This window comes from Glycine max, chromosome 2 (genome assembly GCF_000004515.6).
Source record: "Glycine max cultivar Williams 82 chromosome 2, Glycine_max_v4.0, whole genome shotgun sequence".
Taxonomy (NCBI): Eukaryota; Viridiplantae; Streptophyta; class Magnoliopsida; order Fabales; family Fabaceae; genus Glycine; species Glycine max.
In genome coordinates, this window is record NC_016089.4 from 14,536,974 (window position 1) to 14,560,035 (window position 23,062).

At 33.0% G+C, this 23,062-nt stretch overlaps 3 protein-coding genes and 1 pseudogene across 4 annotated transcripts; all 4 read right to left on the minus strand.

The window, feature by feature from the left end:
• Positions 1-1,963: 1,963 nt before the first annotated feature.
• On the minus strand, positions 1,964-4,111 carry LOC100808901 (putative flavanone 3-dioxygenase). Its single transcript, NM_001367053.1, has 3 exons — positions 3,621-4,111; positions 2,934-3,264; positions 1,964-2,474 (listed from the first exon to the last, which is right to left on the minus strand). Exons 1-3 carry the CDS (start codon positions 4,088-4,090, stop codon positions 2,217-2,219), a joined length of 1,059 nt encoding a protein of 352 aa, NP_001353982.1. The 5' UTR covers positions 4,091-4,111; the 3' UTR covers positions 1,964-2,216.
• A 1,755-nt stretch (positions 4,112-5,866) lies between these two features.
• LOC106797827 (1-aminocyclopropane-1-carboxylate oxidase homolog 11-like) lies at positions 5,867-6,293 on the minus strand (annotated as a pseudogene).
• Positions 6,294-8,168: 1,875 nt separating this feature from the next.
• Positions 8,169-9,880, minus strand: LOC100809985 (gibberellin 20 oxidase 1-like). Of its 2 annotated transcripts, none has more exons than XM_041006367.1 (3): positions 9,333-9,880; positions 8,751-9,081; positions 8,169-8,620 (listed from the first exon to the last, which is right to left on the minus strand). In XM_041006367.1, exons 1-3 carry the CDS (start codon positions 9,800-9,802, stop codon positions 8,351-8,353), a joined length of 1,071 nt encoding a protein of 356 aa, XP_040862301.1. In that variant the 5' UTR covers positions 9,803-9,880; the 3' UTR covers positions 8,169-8,350.
• Positions 9,881-11,547: 1,667 nt separating this feature from the next.
• LOC100810518 (protein DMR6-LIKE OXYGENASE 1) lies at positions 11,548-13,849 on the minus strand. The gene is made up of 3 exons (XM_003518819.3): positions 12,975-13,849; positions 12,341-12,671; positions 11,548-11,978 (listed from the first exon to the last, which is right to left on the minus strand). The coding sequence occupies exons 1-3, from the start codon at positions 13,442-13,444 to the stop codon at positions 11,721-11,723; spliced, it is 1,059 nt and encodes a 352-aa protein (XP_003518867.1). The 5' UTR covers positions 13,445-13,849; the 3' UTR covers positions 11,548-11,720.
• Positions 13,850-23,062: the final 9,213 nt, after the last annotated feature.

The window sequence follows — 23,062 nt, forward strand, 5'->3', positions numbered from 1 at the left end:
AAGTTTTCACCAAGAAAATGAGTTGGCTAAGAAAGAGGATGCATTAACTAATAAGATACCGAGTATAAGCTTACGATCCATATTTTCTAAATCTAGTATCCAATCAAGATTCTATGGGATGGTATTCGATTTTTTCAGCACTCTTGTGAATTGGCACAACAAATCTATTCCCCAACACTCATTTATTCTTTGATTAGCTATTCGGAAAATATTTTTCTACTTAGGATCACTTATATATAATCATGACATCATTCATGTAGTAAGGTGTGCATTGTGTGATGAAATGAAAGATAACTTGGGCTATTTGTCTTTCTAGTATATCGCTTTTATTGTTAGACACTACATTATTTTTTTCCCCAAGAAATGTACTGTGGGTAACAGAAGTTGAAAGGAAACCTCTAGTGGATGCCTGTTAGTTTCAAAACTAAAACTCTACACAACTAAATAGATGTTTGCAATATTTAATATGATAAAATATTTTTTATCTTTCTAAATATAGTGTGAAACTTATAAGCTAAGAAGTGTACAAGTTAGAAAAGTTTTATATGTCAACAAATATCAGTTTAGTAGATAAGAATAAGAGTCATCTTATAAAGAAGTGAGTTCAATGTTTAACAGTGCGTGCTCTCAAGACGCAATTTATTTTAACTTTTATTTAAAAAAAAACAAGAGAAAGTTTTATGTGGTGCAAATACAATTTTGAAGTTGAAGATTACGTACACGTACAATAAAGAGATATTATGATTTATGTGCATTGAACCTGGACTGGTTTCAGTTATGCTACCATGCAGGTGTCTTGTGTTTGTAATAGATTCAAAAAAATTTAACAATCATGACATTAATATATTGTTTGATGATGTCAGAAGTTAGGCGATTCTTGTGCAGATATACTACGTAACTTTCAAAGTAAATAGTATTGAAATCAAATAAGATGGGATGAATTTAAAAAATATAATCATTACTAAAAAAAGGTTAGATTAGTTTTTATCCTCTCCTTTATTATTTATGTTTAATTTAGTTTTTTATTTTTCTATTAATTTGATTCTCTAATTTTTAAAATCAATTTAATTTGATCCTCTAATTTTTTTTTAATTTGATTCTTTCTTTAAAACTCATTCATTTATTTATCAATATATATTTTATGACGGTTTAAAATTACTTTGGTAGTTTTAAACTACTATAAAGTGTGTTTTCAAATTGAATTAATTTAAAAAATTAGAGAACTAAAATGAACCTAAAGAAAACTAAAGGATCAAACTAAATCTAAAAAATAAATTAAACAACTAAAAACTAGTTTTAAAAAATAATTGAAAAGAAACTAGAATCCATCTTTTAGAAAAATAATATAATAACTCTAGTTGCTTTGTTTTTTCAATTTGTAGATTGATTTGAAAATTTTTATCCTTCATCATAATAGTTCTGTCCAATTCGAACAATATTAATTTTAATAAAAAATAGTTGTAGTTTAGAAAAAAAAGATTGATTTGCCGGGAAATTTTTTCTATATCTTCTTGATCCTTTTCTCAGTTTAGTGAAGGGCCTTTCCCAGTTAAATAAACAGTAACATGTGCTCTCTAGAGAGAGAAAAAAAAGTAAAGAAAATTGAGAGCCAAAAACTGTAAAAAAAATAAATAAAGAAGAGTATTATGGAAGTATCGTTATTTTTTAAAGTAAAAAAAGATTGTTAGAGAGAAATGGATTTGTTTTGTTTTAATTATTTTGGTTAAAAAATGCTTTGAAAGTGATTGAAATTTGGCTGATAGATAAATGCATCCAAATTCATGCAACCAATACATATTTTATTGACTTCAGACTCAGCAGTCCAACAAAAACTCAAAAAGCCATTCAGTGAAAGTTCCACACACTATTTTTGAACGCTTGCTATTGTTTAATAACATCGATTGTGATTTGGTGTACATCAACCTCATAAATAGAGTAATGTAAAACTTGTTCATTAAACAAATGATGATGAAGAAGGCTACTTAATAATGAAGAAACAGTTTACACTTCACAATCCACAAGAATCTAATTAACAAAAAGATACACAAGGAACAAAAAATGTTAAAATAGGAAATTTAAAAACTAATGCAATTCCAAGTAAATTTAGCAGCAAATACAATTGCTGTGCATATCAGAAGCAGTGTCTTGGATCAATCTGCATCAACACATTATACCCAATATACATAAGCAAAATTTTACTGCCACTATACTATCTTTTAAGCAAGCTTATAATGATAAATTTGAATGTTCTCCACATTTTGATTCTTGAAATTGGTATTCTTTCTATGGGTAATAAACTTGCCCCATTTGTATGGCCTATATTTTGAAGGATTTTGCTCATTTATTAGCTCCTCCAAAGGCTTGACCTCAGTTTCATGCGCAGGATAGAAGAAGAATGGAATGGAAAACCTTTCTTTCTCAGAGTTGACCACCACTCTGTGTTCCACACTTTCATATGCATCATTGCTCCAAACCTGCACAAACAACTCCAATCCTCATAAAATTCTCTCCACACTAATTAAGGGAATAAATAATTCATAAACTCAAAAGCGAGAATATTTAGGATCTGTTTGGGTAAGTTTATCTAAAAACACTTATAGGAAAAGAAAATAAGAAAAAAAATGAATTTCTCAATTAGCTAAAATTAACGTATGCATAAACTAATACAGTATTATGTAAAAGCTTTTTCATAAAGCTTTTCTAAAAGATGATTTTAAACTCATGCATAAGTTAATTTTAGTTATTTTAGATTATGGAGAATTTTTTTCATTTTTATTCTACTTATTTTTTTGCTCGTTTCTGGATAAATTTACTCAAACTTGTCCTTAAGACATGTGCAATCCTCTTCCCTAATTGACTCTTAATCAAATAACTAGATTAAGAGTAAATAGATTTTCAAGTTCTCAATCTTTATATTGGTACTGAAATTGTACCTGAATAATATCACCAACGTTGATAATATAAGCATCTAGGGTGGGTTTCACTCCTATCCACTCTTGATCAGCTTTACGTTTCACTTCAAGTCCTCCAACCTCATCCTGTGCAAGAATGGTCAAGGCACCAGGGTCCTTGTGTCGACCAACTCCAAGAGCAAGGCCAGGGTAAGGGCAAGGAGGATAGTGGTTGAGTCGAATAGAGCTAGTTTGGTTTTTGATGAAAAATTCTTCAAACCTATTCGCTTCAATGCCTAAGCTCAAAGCTATAAGCTCCAACAGCTTAAAGCACAGCTTTTCCATCTCTTGAATATACTCTTGTATTATAACCCTGCTCATGTGAACATCATTTTAGAACATAGATTAAAGAGTAAAATATGTTTTCAGTCAATATACTTTCAGTACATTAAAACTTTTTTTAATCTCTGAACTTCAACTTTAATCATTTTAGTCCCTAAATTTTATAAAAAGAAGTGTTTTTTTCCCTCCTTACGACAAAAACCGTATGTGATGAGATACGAAAATCATTAGTTTCCTAAGTTCGGAAATCAAATTGATCAAAGTTAAAGTACATGCAATAAATATATATTTTACCTTAGTTTAAAGTATACAAAGAAAAGACATTTCAGTTTTCACCGTAAATTTGCTGTTTATGTCTATAAGTATTACAAGGTGAAGATGAGTGACCTGAAATTTGGAGGGTATTCAGGAGATTGATTAGTCAACTGAGTGAGTCTATCATCATGTTCATCAGAAGTGAGGGGAATGAAAGTGGGGTCTCTGGCTAGAAAATCAAACACTTCTTTCCAGTCCCTTATGTTCTTGGTGTGCTCTGTGTCATGATAACCAAGGGTATTGTTCTCACTTTTACTAACCTTTCTCTTCTCTTCCAAACTCTGAGCAAAGAACAACCTTGAGGCTATCTCAATGTTTTGTCTTAGAGTGAGGGGCACCCCATGGTTTGTTACTTGGAAGAAACCCCACTCCTTGCATGCACTCCCTATCTCCTTCACTAAGTTTTCAATGGAAGATGAATCTGAAAGTGTGTGGTTGGTTATTGGAGAGAGATCTATCACAGGAATGTCTTCAGGTTGTATGGTAGAGAACTTTGGCCTGTGTTGTGGGTCTTGGATGAAAGCTGGGTCTACCTCTCCCATGACTTTTGCTAGAGAACTTTCACTAGTAGACTGAAGATATGAAAGGCTTTTGCTGAACCATGATTCTCTTAAGTAAGGCTAAATTTTAGTAAGGTTAAGTTAATCTTATTAAAGTATGGTTAAATTAATATACAGGTCTTACAGTATTTGAGAATTTTTAATTAAGTTTAAATTAGAATTTTTTTTAATTAAGTTATTGATTTTGTGAAATTTTTGTAGTTGGATTTCTAAAGTTTGTTTCTGACAGCTTAAAATTATCAGAAAATGATAATTTATGATAGTTTAAAGAACTATAGAGATTCAATTATAAAAAAATTGTAAATTTAAGGGTTCAATTAATTATATTTTTTTAATTTAAAACCTAATATCTTGCTAATGGATGTGCTTTACCAGTTTATCCTAGGAGTGGTCCACTTAGTTCTTTCATCTAAACAAGATGGAGTGAATAGACTAGATGGTCCTTGAGATTGTACCCATTTTACATATTAGTCCCTAACTTAATATTAAATTCAAAATAGTTCCTATCTTTGTACAAGTGTTGCAAAATAGTTTTTCCGTTAAATTTTAAAGTAACGCCGTTAGTGAGGTCAATTTTAGTGCCACGTGGACTATCTAACGTAGCACTAAAAGATGACGTGGCATGACACGTGGACGTGTCTCCTAAAAGATGTCACGTCATTTGATGATAATAAAATGAGTAAATAGGCAATTTAGTCCCTGACTTTGTACCCCTGTTGCATATTAGTCCCTAACTTAATGAAAAATTCAAAATAGTTCATATCTTTTGCATAAGTGTTGCAAAATAGTTCCTAACTTAAAAGATGTCAGAAATCGCACTTAAAGTGTCCATGCATTGCAAAGGTTGTGCCTTGCACGATTTCTGGCGGCACAGATTCATCCTTGGATTCTTTGTCATCTTTTTATTCTTCTGGTTTTTTCTCTTCTTCTTTCTTTTCTTCTTCATTTGCTATTTTCTCCTTCACTTTGTTTTCCTCTAGTTTTTTTTCTCTTCCTATTCAAAACACAAAAAAAAAAAAAAAAATTAGAACCCGGAATGATACATTAATGGTAATTGAAGGAGAAAAAAAGAGGAAAAAAGAATGGTTATGCAGACCTCGCCCATTGGTGTTGATGACTACAAATATAAGGTTGTTGCTATGGATTTTTGGTTCTTTTTAGTTGTGCAAGTGTGTGTGAGTTCTTTTTCGTATATATGCCTCAATTGGTTCTGAATCATCAAATTTGAAGAAGCCACTCATTCTATCATCATCAAATGATGTGACACTAAAATTGACCTCACTAACAACGTTACTTTAAAATTTAACGGAAGGACTATTTTGCAATACTTATGCAAAAGATAGAGATTATTTTGAATTTTTCATTAAGTTAGGGACTAATATGCAACAAGGGTACAAAGTCAGGGACTAAATTGCCTATTTACTCGTTTTGTTATCATCAAATGACCTGACATCTTTTAAGAGACACGTTCACATGTCATGTCACGTCATCTTTTAATGCCACATTGGATAGTTCACGTAGCACTAAAATTGACCTCACTAACAGTGTTACTTTAAAATTTAACAGAAGGATAATTTTGCAACACTTATACAAAAATATGAACTATTTTTGAATTTAATATTAAGTTAGGGACTAATATACAAAATGAGTACAATCTCAGAAACTAAATTCCCTATTCACTCAAACAAGATGGCACTAAACTACCTGACAGTTTATAACTATTACAAAGTGAAGATGAATTACCTGAAGTTTTGGAGGCTATTGAGGGGATGGATTAGTCCACTTAGTGAGTTGATCATCATTTTCATCAGAAGTGAGAGGAACAAAAGTGGGGTCTTTGGCTAGAAAATCAAACACTTCTTTCCCGTTCCTAATGTTTTTTGTGTGTTCTGTGTCATAGTAACCAATTGGAGAGCTCTCATCTCTCAGCAAAGAACAATCTTGAGGCTTTCTCAATGTTCTGTCTTAGAGTGAGGGGCACTCCATGGTTGGTTACTTGGAAGAAGCCCCACTCCTTGCATGCATTTCCTATCTCCTTCACTAAGCCTTCAATGGAAGATGGGTCTGAAACTGTGTTGTTGGTTATTGGAGAGAGGTCAATTACGGGAATGTGTTCAGGTTGGATGATAGAGAGCTTTGGCCTATGTTGTGGGTCTTGGATGAAAGCTGGGTCTACCTCTCCCATGGCTGGTGATTATTCAGTGAGCACTAGTGTATTACATTGCAAACGGATAAACTTCATTACTTAATAATGGCAAGTATTTATCAAAATAGAAAACATTAAAAGTTATCGGATTGAGTTTTGAATGTGTCACTGTATTAAATATTTGAAGTAAAAGATTTATTATTCATAATAATTTTATTCGACTAAAATAAAATTGTTTTCGTGAATCATTACCATAATTTATTAAAAATATTAATAGTATAATTTTGAATAGTACTTTCTAATTTCTTCAATAAATAGGAGGATGTGACTGTGAAAATAGAATGTATTGAGACGGATTTGTATACATAGTAAAAGTATTTAAAAATATCTCTAACCAATCCTCTTATACTAATTTCAAGAAGGTATTTTAATAAATTTATTAATTATTATTATAATACTTTAAAAATTACATTTGAGATATTTTTTTATTGTTTAATAGTATATTTTTAAATATTTTCTTTAATTAATTAATAAATAAACAGGAGAGGTAAAACTTGAATGTATTGAGATGATTTTTTTATAAGATCACTATATAGGCAGAGGGTGACTTTTATTAAGCCTTATTTTTTATATATTTTATTAGCATGAACGCAAGAAAAAATTATTAGTTGGTTTACTATCATCATATTATTTATGGTCCCGATCAATAATTTAATATTTTAAATTAATTAAGATTCCTTCAATTAATGGATAACATACTTACTTTTTGTTCGATAATTATTAATTATATCTTTAATTTAGTGAATATGTATAATTGATGGTTTATGTATCACATAATTATTGATTACCTTATAATTTTAGATGTGACATGTTAATGGCCCGTGAGGCTTAATATGTTTGTTTATGCTTTTTTTTTCTTTTTTTTAGGCAAAATTGTATTATTGATCCCTCAGTTTATTTTTAGTTTCGGATTTAGTCCTCCAGTAATTTAATTCACGAAGGGTCCTCCTATTTTATAAAATCGTGCATGGTTGATTCCCAGGCTACAATTGGACGTCGTTAGCGAGTGATGTTGATTGTCACATGTCACGTTCTTATTGGATGATGACTACCCCGTGTCATGTTCTGATTGGATGTCAACTACATGGATGAAATACATTGTTATTTTCATTGACCAATCAGAACATGACACATGATAGTCATCATCCAATAAGAATGTGACACGTGACAATCAACGTCACTTACTAACGGTCAACGTTCAATTGTGGCCTGGGAGATCAATTGTACGATTTTAAAAAATAGGAGGACCCAATTCGTAAATTAAATTAACGGGGAACCAAATCCTGTAGATAAATTGTGATGATGGCTTGGACGTGATAATAGCGCGTACATATTTAGATTTCAGCATACTAGCAAACGTTAGTGTAATTGCCCAAAACTGTAAAACATGTTTACATGTTTTTTTTTTTTAAGCCAAAAATATTGGGTCTAGATGAAAGAGAAATTGCCATTCCAACTATATTGATATCTAATTTCTACAACATCAAAAAGAGCCATCTCAAAATAGCAAGTGGACCCTCTTGAATGCGTTGACGAAACCACTCCCTTATTTTTGGGGCACTGATCCTATTTCCTCCTTCTTTGAATTTTGAAAATATTATCTAATACTATCTGGGAACCACTCTATTTTCACTGTAACGAAGATTTGATTTTAGATAGAAGGATTTTTTTTAACAGTAGCTGCATTATATCTTGTGATCTATGTGATTGAAACAACAAACGCCTTAATATGAAATTAAAACCTTCCCCTTGTACATCACTGATATCATGCTTGATCATGTCAGCAGAATGATAGCTAGACCACCTTAGCCGATTATTACCAAAAAGGGATCAAATTTTCATTCTTCTTCTTAGTTTATTCCACCAACATAAAATTACTTTCAACATAAGACAGCCAAATATGTTTCTTCTATTCGTTGCTATACATAATGCACACTAGTAACTTTTTAGCAGCAAATAATATCACAGTCCCACATATATATCAGAAACATTCTTAGATCAATCTGCTTTACATGAATAAGCTAATTTCTTATCCTTTAGGTTATCTTATAATGATAAATCTGAATGTTTTCCACATTCTGTTTCTTGAAATTGCTTCCCTTTCTGTGAACAAGAAACTTGCCCCATTTGTATGGCCTATATTTTGAAGGATTGTGTTCATTTGTCAACTCCTCCAAAGGCTTGACTTCTATGTCATGTGCAGGGTTGAAGAAAAACGGAATAGAAAACCTTTCTTTCTCAGAGTTAACCATCACTCTGTGTTCCACACTCTCATAGGCATCATTGCTCCAAACCTTCATAAACAACTCCAATACTCAAGTCTAAGTATTAAGTATCACCTTCTAATTAAGGGATTAAATATCTCATAAACTTGGATTCCACACAACCAATATTTTAAAGTTAGTAAAATTTTAACATCTTTATAGTTACATGTACCTGAATAAGATCACCAACGTTGATTATATAAGCATCTGGTGTAGGTTTCACTCTTATCCACTCTTGATCTGCTTTGCGTTTCACTTCAAGTCCTCCAACCTCATCTTGTGCAAGAACGGTTAAGGCTCCACCATCCTTGTGTCGGCCAACACCAAGAGCAAGGTGAGGGTAAGGGCATGGAGGATAGTGGTTGAGTCGAATAAAGCTCGTTTGATCTTTCATGAAAAACTCTTCAAACCTCTTTGCCTCAAGGCCTAAGCTCAGAGCTATAAGCTCCAAGAGCTTAAAGGACAGCTTTTCCACCTCTTGAATATACTCTTCCATTATATCCCTGCTCATTTTCTCATAGTTTTGTTATACACAACCCATGAACTAATTGTCCATCTATAATTGATTACAATAGGGAAATAAAATAAAAAAAAGGAAAGAGCACTTATGTTTTCACCAGAATTTGATTTCTTTTTTATAATATGTAAGGTTATAAAAAACCGTCCACGGCCTTGACTCAGGCCATAACATCAAAGTTTTTAACTGATATTTAAAACCTTGATCTGTAACTAGTACAAAGTGAAGGTGAATTACCTAAAGTTTGGAGGGTATTCAGGGGATACATTAGTCCAGTGAGTGACTCGATCATCATGTTCATCAGAAGTGACAGGAATAAAAGTGGGATCTTTGGCTAGAAAATCAAACACTTCTTTCCAGTCCCTAACGTTCTTGGTGTGTTCTGTGTCATAGTAACCAGTTGTGGATTTCTCGTCTCTGCTAACCTTCTTCTTCTCCTCCTGAGTCTGTTCAAAGAACAGTCTTGAGGCTTTCTCAATGTTTTGCCTTAGAGTGAGGGGCACCCCATGGTTGGTTACTTGGAAGAAACCCCACTCCTTGCATGCACTTTCTATCTCCTTCACTAAGTTTTCAATGGCAGATGGATCTGAAACTGCGTGGTTGGTTATTGGAGAGAGGTCAATTATGGGAATTCCTTCTGCTTGGTTGGGAGAGAGCTTTGGCCTGTGTTCTGGTTCTTGGATGAAAGCTGTGTCTACCTCTCCCATGGCTGTTGCTAGTGCTGATTAGTGATGGCTGAGTACCTCAAAAAAGACTAACTCTGGTCTTGTATTATAAAAAAAATTGGACAGATCATGAAAAAAAGTAGTTAAATTATTTATTTTTAATTAATACTTCCTCAAATTCAAATTGTATTCCAAAAATGTACTTAAATTTAAATGTTATATGTAATGGTGATATTTAATGTGGGTATTTATAATGCAATGGGTGAATGTCTACAATAAATGAACTTTTTTTTTTTTTAATGATGAGTAAGTTTGAAAATTATTTATAGTTTTTTTATAATTGGAATAAAGAAAATACTACCGAGTACGTAGATTAATTAGTATAGAGTTATTTTAGTTCTATTAAAGTAGGATTATCTTTGACATAAATATTTTTGTAATTGGATGATTATATAAAATTTTTTACGTTGATGTATAACATTTTTTCTTCATTACTAAAGACCCAAAAATAAGTTAAAAATATTAAAAGTAAAAAATTGATTAAAAAAAAGATAAGTTATGTCATCTAGGAAAATATATGTTGTGGAGGAGATTGTGAGAAAGTGTTTGTATGATCGTCTGCGTGCAGATACATTGAATATGGACTAGTGTGCATACTATGTCATTGTCTCATGAGAGAAGGTAACAAAAAAAATTATTGTATTTTTTATTTATAAAAATAAAAAATAATATAAAAAAATCTATAATAATTCACATATTTTGTTTAGTCAATTAATTTAAACTCCTTTAATGAAGAAAATTATAGTATTATAATTATAATATTATACAATGTTAGGGGAGTTAAAAGAAAAATATGTAGTATTTATAGGATGTGATATATATTCAACCATTCATACAGTATTAACATTAAAAAGAAGACATCCAATATTGATTCATGCAACTTTACATAAAAAATGGTTTGTTAGGGAAAAAAAAAATACTCCTGGGAAAAAAATAGAATAAGCTTTTCATCCATAAATTAAAAATCATTTTTAAAAGAAGTTAATACGAAAATAATGTACTATTTAACTTATGCTTAAATTAATTAATTTTAGATTATGAAGAAATTCATTTCATTTTTATTTTATTTTTTTCATCTAAAAATATTTTCTGGCGACCGGCGTACATATCTTAATAGAACAATTGTTCCCTCATTTCTCTAAAGAAGCCTTAATTATCTTATTTGGTTAAAATAATAAATAAATGATTATTTTGATCCCAAATATATAAACCGATGATAATTTAATCTTTGAAAAAATAAAAATTTAATCTTTAAATATTTATAAATTACAGCATAATATTAAATTGATCTTCAAATATACATTTAATAATAAATTAGTCTTTACATCTTAAAACATAATGACAAAATGATCATAAAAACTTATCGACAAGATAAAATTGTTTCACTTTTTAGACATTTAGGTACTAAATCAAAACTAAATCAAAAATTGTGTTCTTTAGAGTCTAAATTGTCACCAATTTATGAATTTAAACATCAAAATAATTATTTATTCTTAAAACATTTGATGATAGGGTACTTGTTTTATAATAACAGTTTACATTATGGACAAAAAAAGCATATAAAACGGTACTCGAGAAACTAAAAGCATATTATGGAAAAAGATTAATAGATCCAAAAATGCTATTAGACACTTAGTAGGAGAGGGAAAAAATATATAATTTATTATGTAATAGAAAAAAAAAAGAAAAAAGAAAAAAAAGGGAAAAATATCAGTGAAGTGTTCAAATATCATTAATCTTGATTTATTTTTCTTTTATTAGATGCTCCTGGCATACATAATGCACATTGCACACTAGTAATTTTAGCAGCATAAGATCACAGTCCCACATATCAGAAACATTCTTGAATCAGTTTGTTTTACATGCATAGGCTAAAAGGCACTGCTAATTTACCATCCTTTTAAGCTATCTTATAATGATAAATCTGAATATTCTCCACATTTAGTTTCTTGAAATTGCTGCCCTTTCTACGGACAAGAAACTTGCCCCAATTGTATGGCCTATATTTTGCAGGGTTTTGGTCATTTGTCAACTCCTCCAAAGGCTTGACTTCAGTGTAGTGTGCAGGGAATAAGAAAAAAGGTATGGAAAACCTTTCTTTCTCAGAGTTAACCATCGCTCTGTGTTCCACACTCTCATATAAGTCATTGCTCCAAACCTGCATTAACAATCCAACATTCAAGTGTAAATATCTCTCTTCTAAATTCTTGTCAAAGGATTATGTTTCATGAAGTTGGATTCCACAAGCCCAACATTCAATGGCCTTAAAGACAGTAAAATTTCAACATCTTCTATATTTATATAGTTAAAAAATGTTAGAAACACTGACACACTCTTTTTGAAAACACTTTATTAAATTGGTTGAAATTTATTGAATATGAAAAGAAATTATACATCTCATATCATATTTAATGATTTTCTATTATGATTTTATCATATTGAATAACTTTCAACCATTAAAGAGAATGTGTTTAAAAGAATGTGTTCTTAGTACTCCTCTTGTTGTATTGTTGCATGTACCTGAATAAGATCACCAACGTTGATTATATAAGCACCTGGTGTAGGTTTCACTCTTATCCACTCTTGATCTGCTTTGCGTTTGACTTCAAGTCCTCCAACATCATCTTGTGCAAGAATGGTTAAGGCTCCAATGTCCTTGTGTCGACCAACACCAAGAGCTAGATGAGGGGAAGGGCATGGAGGATAGTGGTTGAGTCGAATAAAGCTAGTTTGATCTTTGATGAAAAACTCTTCAAACCTCTTTGCCTCAAGGCCTAAGCTCAGAGCTATAATCTCCAACAGCTTAAAGGACAGCTTTTCCACCTCTTGAACATACTCTTCGATTATATCCCTAATCATATAACATATTCACATCATTTAGGTGATATAAGATTGACCCAACAGTTAAAAAAGGATAAAGAAAGAAGAGAGGAAAGAGAGGTTGCGGATTCGAATCTTTCAACTGATATTTCTAACAAAATTAACAAATTAACATTTGTCAATAAAAAGAATGTTCACATCATTTATACACAACTCATTGACTAATTGTTCATCTATAGTTGAATTACAAGAAGAAACAAAAGGAAAGAGAAAAAAATTTAACCAGAAATTGACAGTTTATGTCTATAGCTATCACAAAGTGAAGATGAATTACCTAAAGTTTGGAGGGTATTGAGGAGAATGATTAGTCCAGTGAGTGACTCGATCATCATGTTCATCAAAAGTGACAGGGATGAAAGTGGGGTCTTTGGCTTGAAAATCAAAGACTTCTTTCCAGTCCCTAATGTTCTTGGTGTGTTCTGTGTCATAGTAACCATTTGGAGAACTCTCATCTCTGCTAACCTTTCTTTTCTCCTCCAAATTCTGTGCAAAGAACAATCTTGAGGCTTTCTCAATGTTTTGCCTTAGAGTGAGGGGCACCCCATGGTTGGTTACTTGGAAGAAACCCCATTCCTTGCATGCACTCCCTATCTGCTTCACTAAGTTTTCAATGGAAGATGGATCTGAAACTGTGTGGTTGGATATTGGAGAGAGGTCAATTATGGGAATTCCTTCAGCTTGGATTATGGAGAGCTTTGGTCTGTGTTCTAGGTCTTGGATGAAAGCTGGGTCTACCTCTCCCATGGCTGTTGCTAGTGCTGATGATTGAGTACTTTGCCAATAAGATAATATACGGAGTGGTTACTGGTTTTTGGAGGTTTACTTGTTTCAATTTCACCACCTAATTATTTGTATATGTTTATAAACAAAACTGATTTTCATGGATGAAGAGTTGTGGATTTGTATCAGTAACTCAGAAGTTATAAAGGGAGTTTTATCTTTTATAATAATCTCCGTTCCAGCAAAGATTATTCTAGTGAAAGATAAATACTTGTGGTTTTAATAATAATATATTTTTAAAAAATAACAGTAGTATTCTTCTACCGAAAACATAACCAATAAGATTACCACTAGCTAGAACACCTTTACGGCACAATTTCATATAATTACGTGAAAAAATAAACGTTTACGGCACAATTTCTTCCGGTGCGCATGGATACACCAAAAATCTTGGTATTTATAAAGCAAGTGAATTAAATAATAAATGAAACATTAATATCATCTGTGAAAATGTATGTTCTGCGGAGATTGTAAGAAAGTATTTGTATGATTGTGATTACTTCCTACAGATACATTGAATCTGGACTAGTGGCCTTGTCATTGTCTCTTGTGAGAAGGTGCATAGCAAAAGAAAAATTATACTTCCATATAGTATATTTGGGCGCAACTCAATACCTCTTTTTTTTAAGATTTTGAATGGATTTACGTATTGTTAATTTTTACTAATCAATTTAAGTATCTCATAAGTACTAAATCCAGGAAGAAATACTTATGCACCCAAAATTAAATTAATTTTGAAATATTCAGTGTGAAATTAAATATGTAAAGATTTATTTAAAATTAATTCGGAATGAAAATCAATTTTTCAATGTGAAATTAAATATGTACTTAATGTGTGTTTGGATAAGTGTTGGTAAACTTTATTTTAAATGAAATTGATTTTAAAAAATTAATTTTAGTCATAACTGATTTTGAATCCAGAGCAAAAGTTATTCAAATTTATTTCAAGTTAAAATTAATTCTAAACCTAAAATATAAAATTAAACATATGAAAATATATTTAAAATTAATTATAGATTAAAAAAATTCTCCAACATAAAATCAAGCACGCAATTAAAAAACCCAGTAAAAATCATTAGTTTTAGTTACCAAAAGTTGAAGTGCATGATTGGTTTTTTTCTGAAAATTGATTATGAATTAAAATAACCTTAACTAGTTTTTTGCTTAGATCGATAATTTTATATAAGTTTTACTTATATGTTGATTTTATAATAAAAAAAATCAAAACATAAATCATATCACTTTAAAACTTAGATCGATAATTTTATATAAGTTTTACTTATATGTTGATTTTATAATAAAAACATCAAAACATAAATCATATCACTTTAAAATAAATCTTGTAAAATAAATTTTATCAACACTCATTTAATAAGAACAAAATAAACCCAACAAACACGAAGATTGAAAAAGACGTTTTGGTGCTGCTTTAATTAATTTAAGTGGGTTATAATTATTATTGCCTTAGAGGAAATGTACGATATGAAGAAATCACTATTCCATGTTTTACAAAAGTTCAATGGATCTAATTTAGTTGATTTATAATGGATGAACGAGTTGTTATAAACTAATATCGTCTTTAATTCTCTATATATGTTTTACAAAAGGTTTTAGTAACATTTTGCTACGAACCAAGACGAATTCTTGTGAGAGATTACGAAGAGGTTGCCAGGCTGTCTTTCAAGTCTCAAGAGATAGGCTTAGAAAAATAGAAGAAGCAAACAAACAATGTGTCAATCCGAGTCATCCTCCAATCCCTTCTCACTCATTTGCTTGTTTTTTTTCCCCACATTTTCTGTTGTTGCTTATAATTTATGTCAGCAAAGACATTCTAAGATAATTGTTGAGTGATTTGGCAATATGGACATAATTAATGTCTACATCACTTATCCTCCCCTTGTTGAAGAGCAACAGAGAAACAATAATCTGGCAGTATTCCATTGCATAGCCGTTCTGAGTTATTATCAAGCTTGATGTAGCCCAAAGAAAAAAAAACAAACATTTCATGCTTAAGTAATGCCAAATTCTGGTTTGGCCTTGCGATTGACGTACCAAAACTGGCTTTTGTATGGGACACAATCAGTGGATAAACTCAAACCCATAAAGGTTGCTTCGTGCAAATAAAATGGTACAGGAATAAGTTTAAGGGCGTTTCATTTGAAAAATGAAAACTAACTATGTTCCTACTTATAACAAATAAGTTGACGGGATTACATTAAATATATCATTTTATTCCAAAAATAAATCAATTCGATGGAAAGATAATTATACCTTCTGGTTATAAAAAAAAATTATAATATATTTTATACTATAACTTACTTTTTTTGTAAAAAAATATTTAATAACAATGATGAACATTTCCTATATAATGTTTTGAAAACAAAATCAAAATAAAAACATGATAATATTTTTTATAATTAAAAATGAAAACAAAAAATATTTTTTTAGCATTGCTAACTCCTTCCATTAAAACAAAATTCTACTTTATGGGAGTAGGTTACAACACCTATATTTTTGCTTCATAGGCTTCACATCAATTACAAGTGAGCTTAACATGTGGGTAAGTTCGTTTAGTGAAATCCACACCTACAAACCGCCGAGTTCACCCCATTAAATATATCATTTCTAATGGATTCATATTTTTTGAGCTCACACCTGTCTTGCATAATCCGTGGGTCGGTCCGCATTGGACAAAAAATTAAAACAATAGTAAATTAAATTTTAAAATCAAATTTTAAAAATTAATTATGAAATGTCTAATAAAAATTTAATTGTTCAAAATGATAATATAATTTGCATATTAAATTACTTAAAAAAACATTTTTTCATATTAAATAAAAATTTTATATCATTCATCTACCATTAAATCATATAAAAAATACTTAAATTTTATATTTTTTTTAATTTGTTTACATCTCTTATTTATTAGTGTTATATTTTTATATTTAAATGTAAAAAGATCACGGGGGGCCATGGGTAAAACTCATTTAATGCATTAGTTAAGTGAGTCGGGCTTAAAAATCTACAATTTAAATAGGTTTAAAATATCAAAGCCCGTATGTCATGCGGGTTGCAACGTGGATGACCCGTGCACCCAAGTACGTTTTCCCAGCTTACAACACCTTAATTCCAATTTCAATGATTAATAGGTTAGTCCATTGTCTCCTTAAGTTGCTTGCAGTGGTGGGCAACACCAGTTAGGCACAAAAGTTGCTTGGCTAGCACTTATTCTCTATTTTCCCATTCCATTTTAATGTACACTAGTAAGTATTTAGAGAACATTAGCATTGTTGTATTAATAATAATACTAAGCCTTAGAAATGGTAGTACTGTAACTGAAACATAGTATACAAAAAGGGACAACAACTCTTCTTTTGTATCAACTAGCTTTGGTAACTGTACAACATTTTAATCAAATATTCCAAAACATTTCGGATAGTTGGTACTTAATGGTATCAAATTATTCATAACCAAGTTAAAGTAGTTAGGAGTTCAATCATTGTAACCTACATTTTTTCAAATAAAGTTAAATTCCGGCACAAGATAAAATGAAGGCTACTGCTTCCTGTACTTTATACTTGCTTCCTACTGCAAGAAACAACTTGGGAAGTGTAAGAAACTACAAGCTATTGTGTGAAGGCTTGAAGGGCATGCTTTTATAGATATAAAATTATTTCAGTCACAAATGGATCGAGTACTCGTTCTTTCGTCGAAGGATCTTTCAAGCCAAAGGTGAGGAGAAACCCCTGCTATATAGTTTCCCAACCACTAGAGTGTACCTGACGGCTTGCGTTCTTATCTTTCTAGCTTGACTCTTATCGATTGGGAGTATCACATGCTTCAAGTAGTTGAGTATCTCCTATCTCTACCCCTGGAAGGCTTCTTCCACCTGTAAACATTTTTTCTTGAGATGTTGGGTTTGGGCACTAAATGAAGGATGAAGGTTTTAAGTTGTCCAAGCTTAGGGGAGGTAGCTAGTTGAGCCAACTTGTCGGCCTTGTCATTGACCTCTTGACTTATGTGAGTCACTTGGACTTCCTCAAATTGTCCCCTAAGCTTCTCAAACGCATGATAGTATTTTAGGAGCTTGGGGTCTCGGGTCTGAAACACCTTGTTAATTTGCTCAGTGGCGATCTTGGAGTCGCTTCGGCACCAGACCCTTTGAGCACCAACCTCTTTGGCGAGCCTTAGATTTGCCAAGAGTACTTCGTATTCGACCTGATTGCATGTGGCTTTGAATCTAAAATGTAAGGATTATGCCATGGCCACGTCGCTGGGTACTTCCAGAATGACCCCAACTCTGCTATTGTGCTTGTTAGAGAAGTCGCCCACACGCATGGTCCACCATTCTTGCTCAAAATGTAGTGGTGGGGGATGGAATTCATTAATGAAGTCGGCCAAAACTTGTGCCCTGATAGTACCTCTTAGTTCGTATGTAATATCATATTCCAACAGTTTGATTGACCATGCAATCATCCGTCTAGCCAACTCGGGCTTAAGAAGTATTTTTGCTATAGGGCAATCAGTCTAGATGGTGATGTGACAACTCTGAAAGTATTGTCGGAGGTAGCATGCAACATTAACAAGCGCGAGGGCTACCTTTTCCATCACCTAGTACCTCACCTCCGGATCTTATAGTACCTGACTTACAAAGTATATTGGCCTCTACCCTATCCCTTCTTTTTGAACCAGAACCAAACTTATGGCCTTGACCATGATTGAAAGATAAACGATCAATTTCTTGGTGGTGTCTAGCTTTGATAGAATGGGCGGTGTCGCCAGTGTTTCTTTTAGTTGCCGAAAGACCTCTTTGCAGTCTTCATCCCATACAAAGATTTTGGCCTTTATAAGGAGGTTCATAATGAGCCTAGCCTTTTTGACAATCCTTGGTAAGAATCTCGACAAGGATGTTATTCTCTCAGCCAGTCTTTGGGCCTCCTTAACATTCCGGGGACTCCTAATCTCCAAGATGGTTTGGCATTTGTCCGAGTTGGCATGTATTCCCCGGTGGGTGAGCATGAAACCCAAAAAATTTCTTCCTCCTACCCTGAAGACACACTTCTCAAGGTTCAACCTCATGTTGTATCTTTTGAGCTGGAAAAGAACTTCTCTCAGACCCACCAAATGGGTTGTCAGGTCGTCAGATTTGATTACCATGTCGTCTAAAAGACTTCTAGGTTTGATCCAAGCTGACCCTGGAACACTTTGTCCATCAAGTGTTGGTATGTGGCTTCAGTGTTCTTCAGTTTGAATGACATTACTTTGTAGCAAAAGTTTGCGGATTCGGTGATAAACGTCATCTCTCTTCATCCTCGGGGCATATTCTTATCTGATTGTAGCCAAAATAGGCATATAGAAAACTCAGCATCTTGTGTTTGACTGCTCAATTGACTAATCGATCGATGTTTGGGATTAGGTATACTTCTTTTGGGCATGCTCGGTTCAAGTCTGTGTAGTCCGTGCACATCCTCCACTTCCTGTTCAACTTTTTCTACCATGACTATGTTGGAAAGCCAAGTCGAGTAGTCAATTTCTTTGATGAACTTGGCAGCTGTCAACTTGGACACTTCTTGCCGCACTGCTCGACACCTTTCTTCACCCATCTTTCTTTTCCTTTGGGAGACAAGATAGGCATCTTCACATATGGCCAACCTATGGCAATGGAAGGTCGGGTCGATACCGGGCATGTTTGTCACAGACTAGGCAAACAAGTTAGTGTGTTCTCAGATGACTCATTGTATTTGGCTGCTGTCTTCCTCGGGTAGCTGACTCCCCAATTGAGTGATCTGACCTTCCTTAGGCCCAAGCTAGAAAATGGTCATTTCTTCAACTTGGGTCACTTGGTTATCATCATTGGTTCTGGGGTCAATTTTGGGTCTTTTTACTTCTTTGGCCTTAGTTCTAGTTTCCACACAATTGACGGCCTCAGGGGTCCTCCCCCTCGTTTGAGGTCGTAACCTAAGGTTGGCCATGTAACATTCCTTGGTCGTCCTCTAGTCAACATGTACGATTATAGTGGTCCTGACGTCCGATGAGAATTTCATCACAAGGTGAGGGGTTGACACAATTGTGTCAAGTGCATTGAGCGAGGGGTGGCCAAAAAGTATGTTGTATGATGTGTGGGCGTCTACTATCACGTATCGTATCTTCATCCATTTCTGTAGTGGTCATTCATGCTCGAACTTAGTGTAGAGCCAGATGCAACCCTTTGTCTCGACCTGTTCCCTAGCAACAAAACAATGGGTCATCATGGAAGGATTTCAGACTCAGCTATATCCATTTGTTTGAAAGTTTTCCAAAAAAAGGATATTTGTTGAGCTCCCTTAATCTACAAGGGTCTTCTTGATAACGTAGTTAGTTATCCCCATGCTAATAACTATTGGGTCATCCTACACCGAGTCAATCGCCTTGAAGCCCTTGGTTGTGAAGGTTATAGGTAGCATGTTTGACACTTAGTACTAGGAGATCATGTTGACGGATCGGACCTACTGAATGTGTCTTTTCCGTGTGGAGGTAGTGAACTCACCCTAGCGAAACCTCTAGCTATAGTATCTATGACCCGCCTCAACTGGTCAAAAGGTCTCTCTTCTCTCTCCCTAGAGAAACTTTGACTTCTCTACCTTTTAGATCGTCCTGCATGTTCTCTGTCTTTCCCCTGACTAGACTCGAGTTTGTTCCTCCCCTCGGGCCTGTACAACTATGGCTTGTGAAAGAACTTCTTCAGGTGGTCGAGCTTGGTGATTTCTTCTATCTTATCCTTCAAGGCACTACACTTGTCATTATCTTTGTTAGCTGACAAGACATCGAGTCACACCTGGTTTCGGTATTTGGTCAACTCATCTATCTATATATACTTGGTCTCCCTCGTTCACAGCTCTTCAAGTTTGGATGCAGGTTTTTTGTGTAGATTGTTGACAAAAGGTGATAGACGTAATGCTATTATCAAGTGGTGCATAGCCACTGTTGGGTCCAAGTTTTAGATATTCAATGCAACCTTTTTGAAACGTTCTATGAAGGTTTGCAATGGCTCCTTCTTCTCTTGTCGTATGTTGACATGGGCCACGGACGTTAGGTGGTGAGGCTGACTAATGGCAAACTGTGTTCCAAAGTGGGTGACTAGGGTGTCAAACAAGTCCACAGAGTTCGGGGGTAGCCGTGTGAACCAATGAATGGTCTACCCCTTCAGTGACGTCAGGAGTACTCATTAAAGGATGGCATCATCCATGGTATACAGGCTCACTTGGGTAATGTACACATCCAGGTGTTCATATGGGTCTGTGGTGTCATCGTACTTATCAATAGTTAAGTTCTTCCAGTTGGAAGAAAGAGTCTCCTCCATGATGCTAGGGACAAAGGGGTTCTTGAATTACGACAACTATCTTCTTAAGGTGTTGAAGGATAGGGGAAAAGTATCCAAACTCACACTTATATTAGTGGCTCAGGATAAGTCGACCATGGTTGATTCAACTTCTCCTCCTCCCAATAGGTTAGCCTCAGGTTGTTGTGACCTATGTGCCTCCCGAAGGTGAGCGTTCTCGTGTTGAAGGGTAACAATTTCCTCGACATGGTGTTTTTGCATCTCGGAGAGCCTGCAATCTCTTGACTGTGGAAGATAGGTCGATTTGATCTTCTATGTGAACATCTTTGTTGTGGTGATTAGTTGGTTGCTCCATTGATGTTGTGTTCGTTCCATTTCTTGTTATAGCCATAAATTTTTGGGGTCGAGATATATGTTACTGTTAACTGATTGACCAGTGTTTCAATTTTATCACAAGTAGTAAAATACTTAGAAGTCCGAGTGTCAAATTCACAGGGACTTTGGTTGTACTTAAATGATGCAAACCCAATTATTAAGCAATAAAAAGAAGAAATAAAATAATAGATAAAAAAAGATAGGAAATAAGATAAAGATTTAGAAGAAAAGATAAATATTTAAAGATAAAAATCGAAGATAGAAAAGATAAAATATTTGAATTAAAAGATGATAGAAGATAAAAGAAGATAGAAGGTAAAGAAAGATAAGATAAGAAAAAGTAAAAGATAAAATAAATTCTCAGAACGTGATAAAATTGAGACCTAACCTGCCTTATTTGCCTAAAATGTATTATTTTAGATTTTTCTCTATCAATTTGGTGAATTTTTTCCTACCCACATCTACTAATATGCTCAACCCGGATCCCTCACGATGAAGAGCCTACTTTATGTATTCTCTTTCCCAAATCCCTTTGCAAAGATGAAATCATAAACAACATTAAGTATAAAGATGTATGCAGAGGCACAACAAAGTCACTCTATCCCTAGAAATGCAATGTTGAGATACTTTTTCCCAATTTTGTTAAGGATTACCGTCTCGTGAGCGACTAACCCCTAAATGCATGTAAGACCTTCCTTGTACTTCTATTAAGGATTACCATCTCTCAAGCGTCTAAACCCTAAAGATGATGCAAGAATGAATGATATATGAAATTAGAATAAGAAAGGATAATAGGAAAGAAAATATCTGATTGCATTGATAGATATGAAACCTTACAACACATATGTTGGCTTTTTAGGCCTGCCAAGCCCTAACTAAGAGGGGTTTAGCCTCTCATTGTCATGAGAGACTTTTAAGGGAGTTGAGGTGGATGGAAGAAGATGATGGATGAATAAAGAGAGAGGGTTTCCCTAAGGGATAGACCCAGTGGGTTCTGAGAGTTCGTCTCCCTCCTCCTTGGCTTGACTCCCTTTTTATAGCTGTTGGAATAGACTTGGGCTTGATGCAAAAAATCTTTCTTATTGATATCTTTTGGATCTTTTTATTTTTATTTTAATCCTTCCTTTTCATATCTGCAAGCCATAGATAAGAAAAATATCAATTCATATCATTTAAGTAAAAAATAACTGCTAAATAAACATTTTTAAAGATATTTTCCTCCAAAGCGCTTGAAATCTTCGTCTTTTGAATTCTGCTAATCAAAGATAGCAAAGATATTAATTTCTTTATTATTTCATTAAAAACAACAGTAAAGAGGCTTTATTATTTTTCAATACTAATATTGATCAATTATATTTACCCACGATCGGATTATATATATTTGATACACTATTGTCAATATTAGTAATGAAAAATAATACAATCGAGAAAGCAAACAATTAAAATAAAAATGATAAATTAAAAAATTTAAAATATAAATATAATAGTAATGAAATATTAATATTTAATGAAAAGAAGAAATAAAATAATAGATAAAGAAAGATAAGAGATAAGATAAAGATTTAGAAGGAAAGATAAATATTTAAAGATAAAAATTGAAGATAGAAAAGATAAAATATTTGAATTAAAAGATGATAAAGATAATATTTGCATAAAATGTATTATTTTAGATTTTTCTCTATCAATTTGGTGAATTTTTTCCTACCCACATATACTAATATGCTCAACCCGGATCCCTCACGATAAAGAACCTAATTTATGTATTCTTTCTTCCAAATCTCTTTGCAAAGATGAAATCATAAACAACATTTAGTATAAAGATGTATGCAGAGGCACAACAAAGTCACTTTATCCCTAGAAATGCAATATTGAGATACCCTTTCCCAGTT

Excerpts from the sequence above, each read along its gene's own strand:
- LOC100809985 (XM_041006367.1), bottom strand. The coding sequence starts at position 9,802 with ATGGGAGAGGTAGACACAGCTTTCATCCAAGAACCAGAACACAGGCCA. Across the intron at positions 9,082-9,332 it reads GAATACCCTCCAAACTTTAG|GGATATAATGGAAGAGTATA; the intron begins GTAATTCACCTT and ends GAAAATGAGCAG. Across the intron at positions 8,621-8,750 it reads ACGTTGGTGATCTTATTCAG|TTGTTTATGAAGGTTTGGAG; the intron begins GTACATGTAACT and ends TGAGTATTGGAG.
- LOC100808901 (NM_001367053.1), bottom strand. The coding sequence starts at position 4,090 with ATGGGAGAGGTAGACCCAGCTTTCATCCAAGACCCACAACACAGGCCA. Across the intron at positions 3,265-3,620 it reads GAATACCCTCCAAATTTCAG|GGTTATAATACAAGAGTATA; the intron begins GTCACTCATCTT and ends TCACATGAGCAG. Across the intron at positions 2,475-2,933 it reads ACGTTGGTGATATTATTCAG|GTTTGGAGCAATGATGCATA; the intron begins GTACAATTTCAG and ends TTGTTTGTGCAG.
- LOC100810518 (XM_003518819.3), bottom strand. The coding sequence starts at position 13,444 with ATGGGAGAGGTAGACCCAGCTTTCATCCAAGACCTAGAACACAGACCA. Across the intron at positions 12,672-12,974 it reads CAATACCCTCCAAACTTTAG|GGATATAATCGAAGAGTATG; the intron begins GTAATTCATCTT and ends TTATATGATTAG. Across the intron at positions 11,979-12,340 it reads ACGTTGGTGATCTTATTCAG|GTTTGGAGCAATGACTTATA; the intron begins GTACATGCAACA and ends TTGTTAATGCAG.